The sequence below is a fragment of the Heterodontus francisci genome, chromosome 11, assembly GCF_036365525.1.
Source record: "Heterodontus francisci isolate sHetFra1 chromosome 11, sHetFra1.hap1, whole genome shotgun sequence".
Taxonomy (NCBI): Eukaryota; Metazoa; Chordata; class Chondrichthyes; order Heterodontiformes; family Heterodontidae; genus Heterodontus; species Heterodontus francisci.
Genome location: NC_090381.1, coordinates 92,909,623 through 92,932,832, shown reverse-complemented (window position 1 = coordinate 92,932,832; position 23,210 = coordinate 92,909,623). Strand labels below are relative to the sequence as shown.

The following is a 23,210-nucleotide window of genomic DNA, read 5'->3' as shown; positions in this document are numbered from 1 at the left end:
CTGCTGCCTCTCAGTGAGATCATCCAAAAACTCAACATTGGGTTCTACATAATGCTGCCAACATCCAGCTCTACCTCACCATCACCTCTCTCGCCCCTTTCACTGTCTCTAAATTGTCTGACTGCTTGTCTGACATCCAGTCCTGGATGAGCGGAATTTCTTCCTACTAAATATTGGGAAGACTGAAGCCATTATTTTTGGTCTCCGTGACAAACTCTTTACTCTAGCCACCGACTCCATCCCTCTCCCTGGCAACTTTCCGAGACTGAACTAGACCTTTTGCAATCTTGGTGACATGCTTGACCCTGAGATGAGCTTCTGACCACATATCTGTGCCTTCACTAAGACCACCTATTTCCACCTCTGTAACATCACCTGACTCTACCCCTGCCGCAGCTCATCTGTTGCTGAAATACTCATCTACGCCTTTGTTATCTCTAGAGTTGACGATTCCAATGCATTCCTTGCCGATCTCCCATCTTCTACCCTTCGTAAACTTAACGTTATCTGAAATTCGGCTGCCCATGTTCTAACTTGGACAAAGCCTCATTCACCCATCACCCTTGTGCTTGCTGACCTACATTGGCTCCTTTTTAAACAAAACTTTGATTTAAAAATTCTTATCCTCCTTTCCAAAGCCCTCCTTGGCCTCACCCCTCCCTATCCTGCAGCCTCACAACTCTCCAAGATCTCTGCACTCCTCCAATTCTGACCTCTTGAGCATCTCTGATTTTAATTGCTCTACCAATGGTGGCCATACCTTCAGCTGCCTGGGCCCTAAGCTCTGGAATTCCCTCCCTAAATCTGTATGTCCCTCTACCTTTGCCTCTTCCTTTAAGAAACTCCTTAAAACCTACCTCTTTGACCAGGCTTTTGGTCATCTGACCAAAGATCTCCTTATGTGGCTCAGTGTGAAATCTTGTTTGATAACGCTCCTGTGAAACATCACGGGATGTTTTATTATGCTAAAGGCACTATATTAATGAAAGCTGCTGCTTGCTGTTGTCACCAGGGTTTCCATTGCACATCTGGTGATGTAATGTCGAAGGAAGGAGAATAGCTCCGAGGAATTTCGCAGTCATTATTAGTCAAAAGTGAAAGCACTTCTGGTGGTGATGCTAACCTCAGAACGCAATTCTGAATAACTCAGGTCACACAGACCCGAAACATTAACTCTGTTTCTCTCGCCACAGACGCTGCCTGACCTGCTGAGTAGTTCCAGCACTTTCTGTTTTTGATGCACATTTCCAGCATCCGCAATATTTTCCTTTTGTGTTTAACAATTTTGTTTTTGACACTAATGTTGGATGCTGCCAAAACTAACACCATGTTGGAGGTGTGCAAATTAATCCTTGTTGCTTGACATAGTAATGGAGCCACTGCCTTTTTAATTGAGTGTAAAAATGAGAGGTTAAACTGGAAACAAGTTCCACTTCAATAGACTTGGTGGTAAAATGTCAGGGATTTCAATTGGGAGTTCAAAATTCAGATTTAACTATGATTCCCACTTCCTTTTCCTAATTATACAAGTTTTAGTGGCACATGCTACACCATTAAATAATGAACGACTACTGCTGTGAAGAATCAGAGTGCTCTCTTTAACACTCCACTAGCAATACTGACACACACTGTACAGCCTTTATTTTTTCAGGGGGATGCGCCATTTTAAAAATAGCTCACAAAGTATCTACAGCTCATAGAAACTTACAGCACAGAAGGAGGTCATTCGGCCTGTCATGCCAGTACTACTTTGCCAGACATGTGCCAGAAATTGCACATAAATGGGCAACAATTCCTGGTGCTGCATTGTGCCTGTTTTATACCAGTTTTTATATTTGTGGCTCAATGAGTAGCACTTTCACCTCCCGAATCAGAAGGTTGTGGGTTTATGTTCTACTCCAGAGACAAGCACAAATATCCAGGCCACACTCCAGTGCAATACTGGGTGAGTGCTGCATAGTTGGAGGTGCCATCTTTCGGATGAGAGGTTACACCAAGGCCAAGCCTACTCTCTCACGTGGATGTAAAAGATCCCATGGCATTCTTTCGAAGAGCAGGGAACTTACCTGGTGTCCTGGCCAAAATCTATCCCTCAATCAACATTAAAAGGAAACAGATTACCTGGCTATTATCACATTGCTGCTTGTGGGAGCTTTCTGTGCATAAATTTCCTACAGTACAACAGTGACTACACTTCCAAAGTACATCATTGGCTGTAAAGTGCTTTGGGATGTCCTGAGGTTGTGAAAGGTGCTATATAAACGCAGATCTTTTATTTTTCTTTTATATGATTTGGTTCCCTGTGCAGCTGCTTTGGCCACTGATTCATGCCCCTAGAGGCCTAGGCTATATTACGTGGTTCTGTCCCCCTCCTCCTTCCACCCTTGCTTCCCTCAGTGGAAATGAAAATTGGGTGGATTGTAGAGTGGGTGAGCAATCCGCTCTGCTCATGTACTGTCCTGGTAAAAATTAATTCCCTGTAGTGTGAAAAGATACATTTATATATCTACTGGAAGCACACATTAATGTTCCTTGGGCAGGGAGTTTCAGTGAGATCTGCAAATAATTACTGATCGTTGCAAATTCATGCTGGAGTTGTAGTGTTCGTCAGAAATTACAACAGTATTAAATATTCCTGAACAATACCTGGGAACCCTGGGGTACCAGTTGAACCCCTCTCGCCTTTGGGAGCTTGACTTGAAGTGCCAGGAATTCCCTGCAGAAGTGAAGGAAAAGAAGAGTTAAACAACATAGAGGTTAACATTCTGTCTGGTGGGAATGGGACAGAGTTGGAGGGTGGGGTGGGGGGGGTGGGGGGAGGGTGGGTGTCGTGGAGAGCAGTGATGGCAAAACACTTGCCCACCAGGAGTGTACAATAGAAAATTCCCTTTATACAAACAAACAAGAGCATGGTTTAGTGTCTACACTTCCTTGCAGACTATTATATGTTCGTCCTACTTACTGTCCTCTGGTGAGGTGCACATTCCAGCTACAAGGATTACAGTATAGATGGATGGGAGTCAAAATGCCCCATGATATCATTATGTATGCATGGATGAATACCATCTGCTATTTCATATGAATATCAAAAATGGCAACTTCAATATAGCCTCGACATTTACAGGGAAGCAGAGAGGATTCAGGGAAGCATGGCAGAATGCTCAGAAAGGCTGGGAATGTGGAGGTCCTGCTGAATTTAAAAGCTGGACCTCACTGTAAATAAGAAAGTGAGACAATGGGCTGGAGGTTAGAGATGCCATCATGGGAGGTGGCAGTGGGGGAAGATGCCAGAGGGTGTGTGAGATCGGGGCTGGGGCAGGGGTTGTTGGGCAAAGAGGCCATTGTTGAAGGGAGGGTGTGTGAGCTTGGGCATAGGTGGGAGGGGGATCGGGAGTGGAGATCTGTGATTGTGTCAGAGGGAGGCAGGGGTGGTGGTGGCAGGGAGGCCGAAGACTTTCTTGGTGGCTGAGGGGAGCAGTCCTGCTTCTCCTGGCCCACCCGCACTGCTGTGAATGTGCTTACCTTCTCCCTGAAGCTGTTCTCGTCTGGGTTCTGCGGCTGGGTTTCCCAAGGCCTGGGAAACATGGCTGCCCATGGGAAAACCTGCAAAGCAGGTTAAATTAGAGGCTGCCAGCCTCATTAGCATATTCAAATTGCTAATGAGACCCCTGGAATTGCATTGGCTGCCTATCCTTTGTCCAACCTCCATAAAATCCGGAAGTGGGTGGATTGGAGGTGAGTTAGGGATTGAGGTTCAGAATTTTACCATTTTCATGCCCCAACCCGCTCCCAAACCACCAGTTGATGTTTGTTAAAATTCACTTCATTAAGTCTGAGTGCATGTCCACACCAGAATTGCTTTTGCTTAGCTCTGAACTTTTGGCCAGTGTACAATATGCAACAGAAAAGGCTTCAAGACCCTGTCCCACCTATCATGGAGGGGGCGGGGGGCGGCGTTGGGGTAAAATCAAGGCCTGTATGTCCCTACCTCACTCCGAATTCTGGTAAAACCAACAATTACACTTTTGTCATCTCAAGCCTTGATTTATTCAATGCTCTGTCTGTGACTTCTCAAGTACCCTCCTACATAAACTACAACTCATTCACAACTCCGCCATTCAGATCACATCTAATATCAAGTCCTGCACACCATCAACCTTGTCCTTGTCAATCTCCATTGGTTGCCCATCATTGGAATGAGAGCTCACATATGTTAGGCGATTGGAGGGAAAACCTGGAAGTTTAGAATGGGTGGAAAATGGATGTTAGGCATTTAGGAGCTTAAAATTTGGACATTGCACATGTGTAACTCTGTATTTTCAATATAACCTTCACAATTCAGGTTTGGGGACTGTGCGCTGCACTGTCCACCATTGACCATATTGGGAGTGTGGTAGAATAGTTTGGAAATCAACCTTTCACCAATAGGACTTGTGTTATAATCCAGCCCATACAGATGGGATAAAAGTCTCCCCTCATGCTGTTGTTTATAAAGACCCTAAATTTTGTCAGTCTGAACCCAGCTGCTAGTGGGCAGAGAGTCAACACATAAAACTGTTGACAATTTAGTACAAACTAATAATCTCGTTCAGAGAGACGAATCTGGGAAAGTGAAAAGTTAATATGATCCTGCAAATAAACAAATTTTAATTTTTAGTACTATTCAGCACTTCAAGCAAAGCTTCCTCAACGGCTGCAGTGTGATATTTCAGTTTTACCAAGAAGAAAATAACAACTTGTATTTACATAGTGCCTTTAATGCAGAAAAAACACCCAAAGACACTTCACAGAGATGTATTCAAAAATATGGGCATTGAGCCAAAGGAGAAGATAATAGTGACAGTGAAGGAAAGATTGGTCAAAGAGATAGTTCTTAAGGAGAGTCTTAAAGAAGACAATGGATTGGAGAAAGGGTTTAGGGAGGGGATTCCAGAGTGTGCAGCCTGAATGCACAGTCTCCAAAGGTGGGTGAGGTGGTGGGGGATGCAAAAGAGGTCAGAGTCAGAGGAAAGTAAAGTTCAAGGGCAGGTTATAGGGGTGGAAGAGGAGGTTACAGAGATAGAGGGGCAAGGCCATGATGTTATTAAACATACGGTTGAGTATTTTCAATCTGAGACTGGGGATTGGGACTTGGTTCAGGATAAGCAGACACATTTCCTGATCTATCAAGAGCGAGATGGTCAATTTAAGGGGAGATTTTCTTTGTTCAGCACTTTGGTCACATCCCAGGAGTGGATATCAGAAAATTGCATCTTCCAACCAATACTTTCATTCCGTTAATTTGGATGCAATTCCCCAATTATGTGCTCCAGGCATGTGCCCAGAGTGGAACATTTCCCCTTCAGTGGTAATTGTTGTTGAATTATGGGGATTTTAGTGTTGTGGGCCCACACCTATTAGGAACTAGGTTCATCAGATTCAAATTAATTTCATATAAGGCATGATTTTCTGACTTTCCTCTTCTGGCAGGGAGTCTCAACTCCCTATCAAATGTGGACCTATGTAGCACACTATTTTCTAACCATTAATTTATTGCCTGCATCCTAACGGTGAAAAGTAAATCTCACCTTGCCACTCTCGGCTCAACTCCAAAGGTATTATGTAACACCTCATTGCAAAGTTAGGTGCTATTTTGTGATATGAACTGCTGCTGTTGCTATTGTAACTGGACAGACTGCAAAAGTCAACCATTTGGGGTTTTTTTTTAACCTCACTTTTGTCAACCCAAAGAGTGTGTTTAACAGGTCATAATGGAATTGTGCCTTACACTAGAGGCCTGCTACCCGACCCGAACCCGACGGGACCCGACGGCATGTGTCGGGTTGGGCCCGGCCCATCTTCAGGGTAGGTCTTTCGGGCTCGGGTCGGGTCCGGCCGGACACACACAGTAAGTGCTCTGCTGGCAAGTATTAAAAATAAAAAAACTTACCTGAGCTTGGAGTCCAGGATGAAATGGAGCCTGCGCAATACGCGATGATGTAGAGGGTTAGATAGGGTGGATAGTGAGAGTCTTTTTCCTCAGATGGTGATGGCAAACACAAGGGGACATAGCTTTAAGTTGAGGGGTGATAGATATAGGACAGATGTCAGAGGTAGTTTCTTTACTCAGAGAGTAGTAGGGGCGTGGAACGCCCTGCCTGCAACAGTAGTAGACTCGCCAACTTTAAGGGCATTTAAGTGGTCATTGGATAGACATATGGATGAAAATGGAATAGTGTAGGTCAGATGGTTTCACAGGTCGGCGCAACATCGAGGGCCGAAGGGCCTGTACTACGCTGTAATGTTCTAAAAAAAAGATGTCGCTATGACATCATCGTGCATGCGCTGCAGCTTTGTGGAGTTTCCCAGTCGGAAGGTAAGTAAAGGGATGGTTGGGTCAGGCTCAGGCCAAGTAGGGGCGGGTTTGGGTCGGGTCGGGCTCGGGGAAAAATCGGAGGGGCTCAGGCCGGGTCGGGCTCGGGTCCACTGTGGATGGGTCAGGTTCGGGTCGGGTTCTATTTTCCCGACCTGAGCAGGCCTCTACCTTACACTACAATCATAAGAAACACACATAAGCAAGTGCTAAAAATAAATGATTTTACAAACTCCTTACTGGTTGTCCTTTGGCACCTGGATCACCTCTGTCACCTGGGTTGCCTTGGAGTCCTGGGAAACCAGGTGAGCCTTTATCCCCTTTCAGACCATCTAGCCTTGGTCGTCCAAGTAATCCTTTTGGTCCACGGAGACCTAAATACAGAGAGGGGACCAATTTACTTAGAGAAGAATATTTTGCACTTCATTTTACATATTTATACACATATATTAAATGTAGACATATACACACACACATTTATACCAAAAATAGACTGTTTCAGATAATACTCATCAGGAATCAATTCCCATAAGGAATTATTCCAGCTGATTTGGAAATCCTATAATATTTTGAACTGTTTAACTAACTTCAGTTAATATCTGCACCTTTAGTAACATAGTAAAGATATAAAATATAAAATATCCAATGGTTGATTGCATCCGCAGCCTTGGTAACAACAATTCAACCAATGAAACCAACGCTAATCTCAGGCTGCTGAAATAATTACAGATGCAATCTGGCAATATTACACACTCTATAGCATCATGATGGAAGTTGGACTCGGGTTTAATAGTATTTATAACTCTCTTAACGAATCGTTTGCACCCATGTTCATGACACAAACATAACACCTGTGAAATTTCACTTCAGCATTCCTGTTTGAAACAGTACAGGCTGGGAGTGCAGAATTTCCCAACATGTGCTTCCAGCTGGTGTCAGAAGTATTGATGTAGAAAATCCCATGCATAAATATGCAGGGAATACTGTTACTCCATTAATTTAAAGTGCACATATAGAGGAATCAAATGGCCTCCTTTTGTGTTGAAATTTCCATGATTCTATGAACCACAATGAGGAGCTATCTGATATAATATTTATTCAACATGATGACGCAGGCTCTACTGCTTTATTTGGTCTGCTTCTTCCAAAAATGCCATGCCCAATGGGTCCCTGCAAACTTCGTTACAAGATATGAGGAAAGAAACACAAACATGAGGGTCTAATACAACTGCCTGAGACAATAACGATGCTGTGTGTGCAGATATGCCGATCAAAGCTTGGTACAAATGGGCAGAGTATGTGTGGCCAATGGTCCATCCATTTGTACCTGAAAATTGCAATTTGGGCACTACAACCATCATAAGACCATTGTTGTGCATATTTAGCATATGCCTCCCAGAAACAGGCAGGCAGACTGCTTGCCTATTTGCAGGCCCATCTGAAAATTGTATCAATGGAGTCACTGCCCTACCAACCCCACCCCTCAATTTCCAACTACTCATTTCTTGTGAAAATTTCCCCCAATGTCTTCAGGGTGGGAGAACAACATGGAGGCGGGGGAGATTGGGGACAATTGGCAATCGTGGAGTTAGAAGCAGGTAACCTTCTTGAGCTGGTGTGTGGGGCAGGGTGGGAGGGGAGTGGGGAGGTGGGCTGGGGAAAACACTCCTGCTTCTCCTGGCCTACAAGCAGTGCTGTAACCTTATGGATCCAGCCTGTCTCACTAACCTTTACCTGCCAGGTTTCTTGACCCCTGGGAAACCTCGCGAAAATGGATTAAAAATAAAAAGCTTGTAAAAATGGACATTGTGCAGCTTCCTTAGAAACTGTTACTGACTGACCGTCTTCTGAGATTGCATTGGTCACTCGGAACCAATTCTCCTAACTCCATCTTTGCAATTCCATTGAAACCAATAGTGGGCAGGTTCGAGGCAGACGGGGATCAGATTTTAAATTTTTTTACTTTTCACCAACCCAATCCCATTCCCTCAATATAAAAGCAAAATACTGCAGATGCTGGAAATCTGAAATAAAAACAAGAAATGCTGGAAATACTCAGCAGGTCTGGCAGCATCTGTGGAGAGAGAAGCAGAGTTAACGTTTCAGGTCAGTGACCTTTCATCAGAACTGGCAAATATTAGAAATATAATAGGTTTTAAGCAAGTAAAGTGGGGATGGGCAAGTGATAACAAAAGGGAAGGTGTTGATAGGACAAGATCGCAGAGAGTAACTGACCAGAAGGTCATGGAGCAAAGGCAAACGGTATGTTAATGGCGTGGTGAAAGACAAAGCGTTAGTGCAGAGAGCCTGGCCCCAAGCACAAACATGAAAAAAAGTGGGTAGACACAGTAGAAACAAATTAAACAAACTAAAATAAAACAAATAAAAAATGAAAAAGAAAAAATAAATAAATATAAAAATAAAAAGTAAGGGTCACTGACCTCAAACATTAACTCTGCTTCTCTCTCCACAGATGCTGCCAGACCGACTAAGTATTTCCAGCATTTCTTGTTTTTATTTCAGATTTCCAGCATCTGCAGTATTTTGCTTTTATTTTAGTGTTTAATACACTGCCACTTCTCTTCCAGGAAAGACTACCTTGAAGAAGTTCTGTTCTTCTCTCTGATGGGATTTTCGTTTGTCTTTTTTACCTTGTTCACCTTCATTGCTTTCGATTTCCCTCCTGGTGTTTGATAAAGTGTCTACCAAAACTCGTTTTCACAGCTACATCTCTTTTCTCAGTGACTGTCTCTGGCTCCAACTTATTCTAGGTGGATTCCAACTGAAGTTTTACTCTTCATGTTTTGAATCCACCCAAGATTACAGGTATCTCCGAGAAATACAACATTCCTCGGACTGCTCTTCTCACTTCATCCTGAGATCCACACTCAGTGCCATGCACCGCCATATGTACACACTGGACCTCTCTCTCCAGAAGCACTACCTCTCTCTCCAGAAGCACTACCTCACCTTATCTCAAAGCTGTTCTACTCCGCAGTTTCATTTCATCCTTCGTCTTATCCGACGCATTAACAAAAAACTGTCTACTAATATTCATTATAAGCCCATCAACTCCCACAGCTACTTCGACTACACTTCTTCACACCCTGCTTCCTGTAAGGACTCCATTCCATTCTCCCAGTTTCGCCATCTCTGACGCATCTGCTTTGATGATGCAACCTCCCACGACAGCGCTTCTGATATGTCTTCCTTCTTAACCAAGGATTCCCCCCCACTGTGGTTGACAGAGCCCTCAACTGTGTCCAGCCCATTTCCCACACCTCTACCCTCACCCCTTCCCCTCCCTCCCAGAACTGCGACAGAGTTCCTCTTGTCCTCACTTTCCACCCCACCAGCCTTCACATCCAAAGGATCATCCTCCACCATTTCCAACACTTCCAGCGTGATTCCACTCCAAACGCATCTTCCCCTCCCCTCCCCTGTCAGCATTCCGAAGGGATCATTCCCTCCGCGACACCCTCGTCCACTCCTCCATTACCCCCACCACCTCGTCCCCTTCCCAAGACACCTTCCCCTGCAATCGCAAGAGATGTAATACCTGCCCATTTACCTCCTCTCTCCTCACTATCCAAGGCCCCAAACACTCCTTTCAGGTGAAGCAGTGATTTACTTGTACTCCTTTCAATGTAGTATACTGTATTCGCTGCTCACAATGTGGTCTCCTCTACACTGGGGAGACCAAACGCAGACTTGGTGACCGCTTTGCGGAACACCTCCACTCAGTCTGAAAGCATGACCCCGAGCTTCCGGTTGCTGGCCATTTCAACACACCCTGCTGCTCTCATGCTCACATATCTGTCCTGGGCTTGCTGCAGTGTTCCAGTGAACAGCAACGCAAGCTTGAGGAGGAGCACCTCATTAACCAATTAGGCATGCTACAGCCTGCTGGACTGAACGTTGAGTTCAATAATTTCAGAGCATGACCGTCCCTCCCTTTTTATTTTTATTTTTAGTTATTTTTTTATTTTTCCTTTTTAAAAATTTGTTTATTTTGTTTTAGTTTGTTTAATTTGTTTCTACTGTGCCTACCCACTGTTTTTTTCATGTTTGTACTTGGGGCCAGGCTGTTCAGTTTTCTGTCAATTAACACCCTCTCTGCACTAACGCTTTGTCTTTCAGCACACCATTAACATACTGTTTGATTTTGCTCCATGACCTTCTGGTCAGTTATTCTCTGTGACCTTGTCCCTTCAACACCTTCTCTTTTGTTATCACTTGCCCCACCCCCGCTTTACTTGCTTAAAACCTATTACATTTCTAATATTTGCCAGCTTTGATGAAAGGTCACTGACCTGAAACTTTAACTCTGCTTCTCTCTCCACAGATGCTGCCAGACCTGCTGAGTATTTCCAGCATTTCCATACCCTCCATAATGTTTTAGTATATATGTTGGACGTTTACCTGCAGATCCAGGGGTGCCTTGAAGACCTCTGTTTCCTTTGGGACCCTGAATACCCATTCCTGCAGGACCAGGTGGCCCAGGTTCACCCATGAGTCCAGGAGGCCCACGAGGACCTGGGTCACCTTGTGGGCCAGGAGGGCCTGGTTCTTTCTCATCACCAGGAAGTCCTGGATCTCCTTTGGGACCTGTTTGAATTTAAGAACAATTTTAATTTCAGATAAAGTGAACAACACCTTGCTATTTAGGGGGTAATTTTCCAAGCATGCACTGGCAGCAGGAATCTTTTCTGCCAGCAGTACATATCAATAATTGAAATCTACAGATGGAAAAGCATGGAGAGCAGGCCTACAATTTTTCAATATGCACTGTCAATGGGAGGGGTTCCCTGCCACCAACACGCACTTGGATACTAACCACTTATTGGGGAGATGGTGGTGTAGTCTGGACTAGTAATCCAGAGGCCAGGGCTAATGCCCTGCAGATATGGGTTCAAATCCCACCTCAGCAGCTGGTGGAATTTAAATTCAATTGATTAAAATCTGGAATTGAAAGCTAGTATCAATAATGGTGCCATGAAGCTATCATTGATTGTTGTAAAAACCCATCTGGTTCACTAATGTCTTTTAGGGAAGGAAATCTGCTGTCCTTACCTGATCTGAACTACATACGACTCCAGACCCACAGCAACGTGGTTAACTCTGAAATGGCCTAACAAGCCAGTTAGGTCAAGGGCAATTCGGGATGGGCAACAAATGCTGGCCTTGCCAGCGACACCCACATCTCAAGAAAGAATAACACTTATATTGTATTGGTGTAAAGTTACATGTGTATATTGTAATCTGACCTGGTAAGCCTGGTGGGCCCGGTTGGCCTTTACATCCTTTACCAGGTAAACCTGTATAGGGAGCAAGAGAAAGAGAATCTGTATTTAGTTTGAACAGCAACTAAATCATTAAAGCCTGACATTCTGAATGATCATACACTTAAACTGAAACATTAAATGTGTTTGACTTTCATTTTCACCGCTGGTTGTTAATTGATTGTTGACTGTGGACAACAAATGTCAGTGAGAAATGCCAGTGGGTGATAGAATGAAGTTCCCGACATTCTTAAAGATACATTTAACTTTAAGGCTTCAGTAAAAGAGAAGCTGTTTGTTTTGCATTAGAATTACATAGAAATTAAAACACGGAAACCGACCTTTCAGCCTAATCATAGAATCATAGAATTGTACAGCATGGAAGGAGGCCATTTGGCCCATCGTGTCCACGTCTGCTGACCAGTAGCCATCCAGCCTAATCCTACTTCTCAGCTCACACAAAAACAAGAAATGCTGGATTCACTCAGCAGGTCTGGCAGCATCTGTGGAAAGAGAAGCAGAGTTAACGTTTCGGGTCAGTGACCCTTCTTCGGAACTCAGTTCCGAAGAAGGGTCACTGACCCGAAACGTTAACTCTGCTTCTCTTTCCACAGATGCTGCCAGACCTGCTGAGTGAATCCAGCATTTCTTGTTTTTGTTTCAGATTTCCAGCATCCGCAGTATTTTGCTCCTACTTCTCAGCTCTTGGTCTGTAGCCTTGTGGGTTACGGCACTTCAAGTGCATATCCAAGTACTTTTCAAATGTCATGAGGGTTTCTGTTGCTACTACTGTTTCAGACCGTTAGTTATAGATCCCCACCACCCTCTGGATGAAAATATTTCCCCTTGAATCCCCTCTAAACCTCCTACCTCTTACCCTAAATCTATGCCCCATGATTATGGAACCCTCAACCAAGAGGAATAGGGCCTTCTTATTCACTCTATCTAGACCCCTCATAATTTTATACACTTTAATTAGGTACCCCTTCATCCTCCTCTGTTTGAAAGAAAACAACCCTAGCCTATCCAATTTTTCCTCATAACTAAAATTCGTCAGTCCAGGCAATAGCCTTGTAAATCTCCTCTGTAGCCTTTCTAGTGCAATCGCATCTTTCTTATAGTGCAGTGACCACAACTGCATGCAGTACTCCAGCTGTGGCCTAATTAGTGTTTTATATAGTTCCAACATAACCTGCCAGCTCTTATATTCTATGCCTCGGCTAATAAAGGCAAGCATCCCATATGCCTTTATAACCACCTTATCTACCTGTCCAGCCACCTTCAGGATCTGTGGACATGGACTCCCAGGTCCCTCTGTTCCTCTACACTTCTCAGTATCCTACCATTTATTGTGTATTCCCTTGCCTTGTTAGCTGTCACCAAATGCATTACCTCACACTTCTCTGGATTTAAAAAAAATTCTTTCATAGAATATGGGTATCGCTGACTAGGCCAGCATTTATTGCCCATCCCTAATTACCCTTGAGAGATGGTGGTGATGGAACTCCAATTGCCTCTGTTCCACCCACCTGACTTGTCCATTGATATCGTCCTGCTTTCTTCATCGTTATCAACCCACGGCCAATTTTTGTATCATCTGCAAACTTCTTAATCATACCCTCTATGTGCAAGTCCAGATCATTGACATATACCACAAAAAGCAAGGGACTGGTGCTGAGTCCTGTGGAACCCCACTGGAAACAGCCTTCCAGTCACAAAAACATCCATTGACATGACCCTTTGCTTCCTGCTTCTGAGCCAATTTAGGATCCTATTTGCCACTTTGCCTTGGAACCCATGGGCTTTTACTTTTGTGACTGGTCTGCCATGTGGGACCTTATCAAAATCATTGCTAAAATCCATATAGACTACATCAAATGCACATAGGCCCTATTCAGGACCACTTTATGGAGCCGCCAACATTTTTCTGACAGTGGGGTGACTGCCCATTGTGTGGGGAGGCCACAGCTTCACGGAGGCGGCTTCCCTGCGGCAGCCCTTGGGGCCATTGGAGCCAGAGGCTCTACAACCCAAAGAATGGACCACCGACAGGGAAGGCAGCCCTGGCCGCCCCAACAATCTCCCTGGAGCAGTTTTCCCTTTGACCCTCTGCCCCTTGAATTTTTCATTTTTTATTTACTTACCTGGAGGCTCCCCGAGGTCTCCTGCCTGCTGCAGCAGTGTTCACCTCTCCCGGGGGCACTGCTGAGGCTTCAGAGCTGCTGGTCCTCTGATTGGGGGACAGTATCAGGAGCAGGCCCGCCGTCCTTAACTGGATGGCGGGCCCACAGGTGGCCAATTAGGAGGCCGCCTGTGGTAAAATCGCCGAGCTGGTCCTGCTGCTGGCAAGTGTGGGCTCAGGACCCACTTTTTGCCCCGTCGTCGGGGTCCTGGAGCCCGGGGCAAAATTCAGCCCCATATTGATGTTAATACAAGCAGTAGCCCATCCTGTTCCTATATCACCTTTCCTTCAACCACCTACTACCTACCCTAGTTTAAAATGTTGTTGATGTCTCTGCTTCGGTCACTAGCTCCAAGATTGCATTCCACAGCCACATAATCCTCCGTGTAAAAAAATGTTTCTCTTGCTCTCTGACCTAAATCTCTGATAGTTCTTGAAATTACCATCAGGCCTGAAGTGGATGAAACCATTACCTTCCCCAAACATGATGTTGGGAGTGTGGGTGATAGGGGGGCTGGGGGGGGGACAGGACTCAGGAGAGGATATTCACATACTGGAATTTCCGCAGCTCTGTGCTCCTCACTGCTCAATAAACTGGGCGCTGAGATGAATCTAGTGTGCAGGTCGGTTGGAAATTGAAACCGGGATCCATTTAGGTTGCAGGCATTGATCATCCAAAGGAAAGTCAACGTAACGCCTTAGATGGTGCCCTTATAAAAGAGGCCAATTGGTCGCAGCTTTTAAACACAAACAATTCTGGCTGGCAGCAGGCTGCTTGCAATCGCTGCATTTCCTACCCGATGATGTACCCAGATTGGCATGAGAACCCGCAAAAACCCATGTAGTTTAAGTGATGCTGGATACTTTGGTGGGCCAGGATCAGATGTCACCAGTGATTGCTGAGCCACGTTTCCATTGCTAAAACAGGGCTGAGGATTTCCAGTCCCACAGTACTTACCTCATGAGGCTACTCAGGTCACCATAACATACTCATTTTGGTTAAGTATTAGGTGTCAGGTAGTTTCTTGAATGCAGCCTATCCATAATGTTTATTGGCCATCCTGCTAATAAGCCTGATTGAACAAAGGGAAAAGAGAATCGCTCTAACTCGTCCAAATGATAGCAAATGTCATTAATGATGAACCCAAAATGCTTTGTCAGGAGTTGCTCACCTGGGTCTCCTTTCAGTCCATGAGGACCTGGAATACCATCACGTCCTTGCCTGCCCTTGTCACCTGTTGGTCCTGGAGGACCACAGCGTCCTGATATTCCTATGTTAGTTTTGGGATAACAAGAAAAATGGATTACAAAGTAGCAATGTCTGTCTCATAGGAGTGACCAGAAGTAAACACTATTTACTTTAAACAAGTTAATGCCTGTGCTAAAACAGCGGCAACAGGAATGAGGGATTACATTAAAGCACATAATATTATTTAACCTTTACTCTGGGCCCGTGATTCAGTATAAATATGATCAAAGCATATATCTGATATGGTAAACACTGCTCAGGAAAAATAATGGCCCTGATTTTGCTTTCAGTGGTGAAGGAACAACACTCACCATTCATTTCGTTGGCAGTTATCTATAGAGTTTTCCTAGGCTTGTCAGCAGAGATTTCCTCCAATCCAGTGTCCTTCCCAATGCTGCACCATCTACAAGGAATCTGTGGCGTGTGACAGCAGGACAAGCAACAGCAAGGCTCTTCAATCAATCAGATTGAAGCATCCTCATTGGGATACGCAGGCTGCAAAATTCAGCTCCTTAACGCCATTGTCTTTTGGCCTTACAAGTGCCAGTTTGCCTCCAAAATGGCTTCCTTGCCACTTGCGCACACTTCTGGTGCAAGCTACGGTGGACACCATTTTGGTGAGGGCATTAGTGCGCACATAGGGAGCATCTGCTGGACATATGAAGAGTAGGCAGATTTTGACATCAAGCAGTCTGTAATGTTGATTTGACACCAAGTTTCCATTTTGGAGCTCAATACTTTAGTAAATGGCATGGCTTCACCTTATGGGCTCAGTAGCAGGAAAAATGCCTTCATCTCCACCAGCGCTATTTAAAGGGATCATCAACACCTTTTATGATAGTTGCTGATCGATTTCTATTGTCGGTTGCTATGATTGTAGAAGTGTTTGGTTGTTCAGAGTTGCTAAAGTCCATAGGGAGTGGTGCCAGACATGCTGAAGGACTTTGTCCTGACTTCAAGGGTTCTGAACAAATTACTTGTTCAGAGATATGGGTCTGGTAGCATGCATCCCCCTAGAACTACAGCCTGCTGGGGAGAATAAGCAGAGGTGACACGGAAGAGGACAAGCTGCTGGAAGAGGGTGGAGGAAGGGCTCTCAACTGGAGGCCATATATGTCCAGGGTGTTCAGGGAGAAATTCTCCTACTGAACCTCAGCGAGGAATAACATGTGTGACAACTGCGCTTCAGTAAGGACATCCTCACTGAAATCTGCCAGTTGCTGCAGCCACAACTGCAACCTCAGAGTAGTCCCAGCTTGGCATTTCTAGTTGCTATGAAGGTGACCATGGCAATGCACTTATATGCATCTGGCTCCTTCCAGGCTGGAGCTGGAGGTATTTACAACATTTCTCAGTTTGCCATTTGTGGTTGCATAAGGGAGGTCACTGAGACTGTGTATTTCAAGAGAACTGAATACATTTAGTTCTCTCTTGCCAGGGCAGTGACCACACAGCATCACGAGGATTGCAGGCTTCCCCATGGTGCAGGATGTCATTGACTACACACGCATCACTTTGTTGGCGCTGTATGTCAACTCTGAGATGTACCTTATCCAGGACGTATTCCACTCTCAATATCTAGCTGGTGTGCAACCGTACACAGAGAAGCATGCAAGTCAATGCCTGGCAGCAATTAGAATGACTTAATTCTACAGCAGTTCGCTGTGCCATCTGTATCTGAGCCACCATGACAAACCACAGAGTGGGTACTCAGCGACAAGGCCTATTCAATGATAACATGGCAAGTGCCTCTGGTGCACAACATGCATATAATAAAAGTCATGCTGTCACACGAAATATGATAGAGCAGATCATTGCAGTTCTTACACAATGCTTCCACTGCCTGGAACACTGTAGAGGAGCCCTGCAGTACTTGGCAAGACTTGTGGTTGTCTGCTGCATGCTGCACAACCTTGCCATCTTGAGTGCACAGCCCTTGTTACCAGCTCTACGGCGACCAGCTGAGGAGGAAGAGGTGGAGGAAGGGAGGAGGCAACCAAGACAGCCCCTTTCTGGCTGGGCTGAATCCAGTAAACACAACCCCAATTCCCATCCACCAACAGTCCCATAACTTACCTTCCCTCTGTTACTGACCATCACAGTGTCCACTTGGCAACAACGTAACAATAAAAGCCATGTTATGAACTTTGGATTTTGTAGGATTGTTATATTTTAGAACTCTGATTTTTAATGCAGTGTAAAATGGACATTCGGAGGAGACATGTGACCTCACACCAATTCTGCCCAGAGACAAGCCAGGGGTCTGGGTTATCATGAGAACCAGGAATCCAGATCAAAGACTCTTTTGAAAGTAGAGTGCAAGGTTGAAACACCTAAGGGACAATGGCTTTCACTCTCCCAGACTCTCAGATGGTAAATAGGGAGTCAGGGGCTCGAAAACGCAATTTCTAGTTACAATTGTTAACACTTGAAAACAAGGGAAGGCCCAGGTGGTTTTGCTATGGTTAGATGCTAATGGGGCTGGGTTTAGGTGTGCCGGCAGGGCTCCTGGCGCCAGGCGAAAAAAGTGAGGGAATCCCACCTCGTCCTTTCAGAGGCCCCCAGCGCAATTCCACGGTGCTCAGGCACTTAAATGTACAGCACCGGCATCCACATCCCTTTAATCAGAGGGCCTGCAGTTCAGTAGTATTGGCAGCGCCACCGCAAGCTGTGGCCACTGCTGTTATAACAGGACGCCTGGGAGCAGGTCCAGCACTGGAGACCTGGAGAGAAGGGTCTCCGGGGCCAGTCCGGCAGGTCCTAGTGATGAAGCGGGTAGGTGAGGGCGAGTGCTGAGTGTGGGGAGGAGGGGGGGGGGGGGGGGGGCGTTTGTTATGGGTTGTAGGTTGTTTGCCAGCAGGGGCCCTCTGTAGGCCACAGATTGCCCATGGAGGAGTCCCCCCCCCATAAGCCCACAGGAAGGATACCTTGTTTCACTGGCGACCTCCCCATCTGGGGGAGGCCCCCTCGCCATTGGCTTAATTACAGAGGCGATGGGAAAAGGCCCTTAAGTGGCTAATAATAAGCCAGTTAAGGGCCTCAATTGACCTCTAGGCAGGAATGCCATCTTCAGCCTTTCCCGCCCCCGACTTCATCGCAGTGACCCCCTCTGACCCCGTCTCCAGTTGCAATTCTGTAGTCCCTCCCCCCTCCTAGCCCATCTCTGAGAATTGCAAAAGGCAAATGACTATTGACTTTTGATCTGGATAAATTCAAGAGGCTTTCCTAGGTCTGGAGGCTGAAAGGAAGAAAGGAAGACTAGCAAGCAGAGCTGTGCAGCCAAAAGAGAGAGACAACAACAGCTGCTCTCAGATCACCGATAAAGCAAAAGGCTGCTAAGACTTGAACCTGATTTGAAAGTTGATAGTTGAGGAGGAGAAAAGACAAATGGGGTCACCAGAGCTTGCCTTATTATCAGAAGACTAGTGGAATGTACTCAGGAGAAGTGAATGAAGAGGACATTGGCTTTGAGAAGGACACTGGGAGATCCAACCCATTGCAGCTGGGAGGAGTTTGGGTCTTTTAATTGCAAGGATACCTTTTCAATGAGAACACTGCGTAACGTATAAATGTGGTGTGGGATTTTCGAATGTTTTAATAAGTGAATGGGAAATACCTTTCTCTGTAATTTATTGTAAGAGCTAGTTACTAAGTACTGTTCAGTTAATGTTGATTTTGAGTTTAATTGTTATAATAAAAGTCTTAAAATGTGAAATCTTGACGTGCAATTCTTTAATTGGTCCGGGGAGTTCATACCTTCGGCCAGGTAATGCCAGTGGCACAGAACCAGCTCCCAAGAATTTCTTGGCCAGAGTAGATTTTACTTAATGGAGGGAAGAATCTTACCTGGAGTGCCTGGGACACCTGGACCCCCTGGCAAGCCTGGTTTCCCATCTCGTCCTTTACTGCCTTGAAGACCTGCTGAACCTACAAGATGACACCAGTGAAAATAAAAATAAATAAAAAGATGACTTCAATTGCTGAACAACAGATATTTTGCACAATCTTTTGCTGAACAATTTAAGGCACATTATCTACAATAATATGCATTTGTACAACGTTCATTGAATTGGAAAGAAGTTACAGAACACTTGACAGAGTGGAGAGAGAAATGGACACTGAGTAGGAGTGAAGAACAGGTAATTAGGGTATATGGATAAAAGAGCTAAAGGATAGTAAAGAACGTTATGTGATGGTGTTTGAAATCAGAGAGGGAGTAGCTAAGTTGAATGCATTTCGGGAGGGAGCTCCAGAGGATAGATGCATAGTGGCGGAATGAGCAGCAAGTGATAATGGAAAATAGAGAAGGTGAAAAAGGAGTAGATCAATGTCAGAAGAGTCAAGGTTATGAAGAAGGACAAGGCTGAAGGAGATTGCGTGAGGTAGGATGGAGTGAGGTGGTGGAAATCTGGAAATTGATTTGGAGGGGCACACGAGTCAGTGGATCCTGTCAGTAACTAGAATGATGGAAGTGCAGGGTTTTGAGAGAATAGGATATGGACATTGGCATGCTGAATGCATTGCAATTTTTGGAGGGTGGAAGCAGAGTGGCCAGCTTGGATAGAATCAGAGAAGTTGGGTTTTCAGGAGATCAAAGTATGGATTAGAATCTCAGCAGCAATAAGGGAGAAGCCAGAGGCAGGTAAAACTGGCATTGGCAATGTCCAAAGTGCAGTTAAAGAGGCTGGTGGAGATAAAAAAAAAAGACAGGCTTGTATGACCACACAGGAGCAGGAAAAATGATGGTTTAAGCTTGTAGTGAACGGGGAAAAAAATGTAATTTGTCCAAGACCTGATAGAGGTCAAGCAGTTGCAGAGTTGAACAATTGCTCTGGAATCAAAAGAGAAAGTAGAAAGGTAAAATGTATGTCAAAACATACAAATGGAGCTTGATCCTGGGCTTCCAAACAATGATGCCACCAACAGGCAGCATTTGAATGATGAGTGGAGAGAACCAAGGATAGAGTCCAGTGGCACATCAGTGGTGACTGTGTGGGCAAGAGTGGTATTGATTTGTATGGCCAGTGTTGGAACAAATATGAATGAAACCAGAGGACAGCAGGGCCATGAAGAGGGACTGCTGAGGAATAAAATTAGACAAGGATGGAATCATCAATGGTGTTAAAGGCAGCAGAGAGGTTGAAAAGAATAAATAGGGACAATAAACCACAATCTCAGTCACAGAGGATGTCATTAGTGCCTTTGACCAGCATAGCCCACTTAACTTTTGGAGATGGTCAGAAGCAATTGAAAACAAATTACCTGAACAACTGAGTTGGCCTTGGTCACCCTTTTCACCAGGAGTCCCCGGACATCCTTCAAATCCTGGTTTACCTCGAGACCCAGGAGCACCTGGTAATCCTCTGGGGGCCAAAGTACCTCGATTACCCTAAGATACACGATGATAATAAATAGTTTACTTTTAGCCCTAGTACTATCAATACAAGTTAAGAATGTCCAATACAAGAAGTTTTATTTAAAGCAAAAGCTAATTTATTAGCTAGTTGGATAAATTTTACAAATCATTGTTCCTGGTGCTGAAATTTGCATGATGGGAACATATGTTGGGAATTTGGACCCTGACGTTTGTGACCTTGAATCATAGGGTTACATAGTTTTTTCATCCATTCATTGTTGGATGGAAAATTGTGTGCCCTGTGAGGCAGGAACACTGAACTTGGCACCCAAATTCCTAAACTGTGTTCCTGTTTTTTAGAAACAGCAGTTCTGATGAAGAATCGTTGACCTGAAACATTCACTCTGTTTAGAACATAGAACATAGAACAGTACAGCACAGTACAGGTCCTTCGGCCCACAATGTTGTGCCGAACCTTTAACCTACTCTAAGATCAAACTACCTACATACCCTTCATTCTACTATCATCCATGTACCTATCCAAGAGTCGCTTAAATGTCCCTAATGTATCTGCTTCTACTACCACCACTGGCAGTGCATTCCACGCATCCACCACTCTCTGTGTAAAGAACCTACCTCTGACATCTCCCCGAAACCTTCCTCCAATCACCTTAAAATTATGCCCCCTGGTGATAGCCCTTTCTGCCCTGGAAAAAAGTCTCTGGCTATCCACTCTATCTATGCCTCTCACCATCTTGTACCCCTCTATCAAGTCACCTCTCATCCTTCTTCGTTCCAATGAGAAAAGCCCTAGCACCCTCAACCTTTCTTCGTAAGACAGTCCAGGCAGCATCCTGGTAAATCTCCTCTGCACCCTCTCTAAAGCTTCCACATCCTTCCAATAATGAGGCGACCAGAACTGAACACAATATTCCAAGTGTGGTCTAACCAGGGCTTTATAGAGCTGCAGCATAACCTCGCGGCTCTTTAACTCAATCCCCCTGTTAATGAAAGCCAACACACCATACGCCTTCTTAACAACCCTATCAACTTGGGTGGCAACTTTGAGCGATCTATGGACATGGACCCCAAGATCTCTCTGTTCCTCCACACTACCAAGAATCCTGTCTTTAAGCCTGTATTCTGCATTCAAATTCGACCTTCCAAAATGAATCACTTCACACTTTTCCAGGTTGAACTCCATCTGCCACTTCTCAGCCCAGCTCTGCATCCTGTCAATGTCCCGTTGCAACCTACAACAGCCTTCCACACTATCCACAACTCCAGCAACCTTCATGTCATTGGCAAACTTGCTAACCCAGCCTTCCACTTCCTCATCCAAGTCATTTATAAAAATCACAAAGAGCAGAGGTCCCAGAACAGATCCCTGCGGAACACCACTGGTCACCGAGCTTCAGGCTGAATACTTTCCATCTACTACCACCCTCTGTCTTCTATGGGCCAGCCAATTGTGTATCCAGACAGCCAACTTTCCCTGTATCCCATGCCTCCTTACTTTCTGAATGAGCCTACCATGGGGAACCTTATCAAACGCCTTGCTAAAATCCATATACACCACATCCACTGCTCTTCCTTCATCAATGTGTTTTGTCACATCTTCAAAGAATTCAATAAGGCTTGTGAGGCAGGACCTGCCCCTCACAAAGCCATGCTGACTGTCTCTAATCAAACTATGCTTTTCCAAATAATCATAAATCCTGTCTCTCAGAATCCTCTCCAATAATTTGCCCACTACCGACGTAAGACTGACTGGTCTGTAATTCCCAGGGTTATCCCTATTCCCTTTCTTGAACAAGGGAATAACATTTGCCACCCTCCAATCATCTGGTACTACTCCAGTGGACAGTGAAGATGCAAAGATCATCGCCAAAGGCGCAGCAATCTCTTCCCTCGCTTCCCTTAATATCCTTGGGTATATCCCGTCTGGCCCCGGGGACTTATCTGTCCTCATGTCTTTCAAAATTTCCAGCACATCCTCCCTCTTAACATCAACCTGTTCGAGCATATCAGCCTGTTCCACGCTGTCCTCACAAACGTCCAGGTCCCTCTCACTAGTGAATACTGAAGCAAAGTATCCATTAAGGACCTCCCCTACCTCCTCCGACTCCAGGCACAAGTTCCCTCCACTATCCCTGATCAGCCCTCCCCTCACTCTGGCCATCCTCTTGTTCCTCACATAAGTGTAGAACGCCTTGGGATTTTCCTTAATCCTACCCATCAAGACTTTTTCATGTCCCCTTCTAGCTCTCCTAAGTCCATTCTTCAGTTCCTTCCTGGCTACCTTGTAACCCTCTAGAACCCTGTCTGATCTTTGCTTCCTCAAGTAAGCTTCCTTCTTCCTCTTGACTAGCTGTTCCACATTTCGTGTCATCCAAGATTCCTTCACCCTACCATCCCTTCCTTGCCTCATCGGGACAAACCTATCCAGCAGTCGCAGCAAGTGCTCCCTAAACAACCTCCACATTTCTGTTGTGCATTTCCCTGAGAACATCTGTTCCCAATTTATGCTCCCCAGTTCCTGCCTAATAGCATTGCAATTCCCCCTCCCCCAATTAAATATTTTCCCATCCCGTCTGCTCCTGTCCCTCTCCATGACTATAGTAAAGGTCAGGGAGTTGTGATCACTATCACCAAAATGTTCTCCCACCGAGAGTTCTGCCACCTGGCCTGGTTCGTTGTCAAGCACCAAATCCAACATAGCCTCCCCTCTTGTCGGCCTATCTACATATTGAGTCAGGAAACCTTCCTGGACACACCTGACAAAAACT

General features: G+C 45.1%; 1 protein-coding gene across 7 annotated transcripts in view; it reads right to left on the bottom strand.

The window, feature by feature from the left end:
* LOC137375383 (collagen alpha-5(IV) chain-like) overlaps nt 1-23,210 on the bottom strand; it is a 228,792-nt gene that overhangs the window by 31,308 nt on the left and 174,274 nt on the right. For all 7 annotated transcript variants that reach the window (XM_068042500.1, XM_068042501.1, XM_068042505.1 and 4 more), the window contains exons 38-44: nt 20,328-20,454; nt 18,912-18,992; nt 14,989-15,087; nt 11,620-11,670; nt 10,775-10,960; nt 6,593-6,726; nt 2,647-2,716 (exon numbers count right to left, since the gene is read on the bottom strand). In XM_068042500.1, the coding sequence (XP_067898601.1) occupies nt 2,647-2,716; nt 6,593-6,726; nt 10,775-10,960; nt 11,620-11,670; nt 14,989-15,087; nt 18,912-18,992; nt 20,328-20,454 (748 nt within the window). The remainder of the gene's footprint in view (nt 1-2,646; nt 2,717-6,592; nt 6,727-10,774; nt 10,961-11,619; nt 11,671-14,988; nt 15,088-18,911; nt 18,993-20,327; nt 20,455-23,210) is intronic.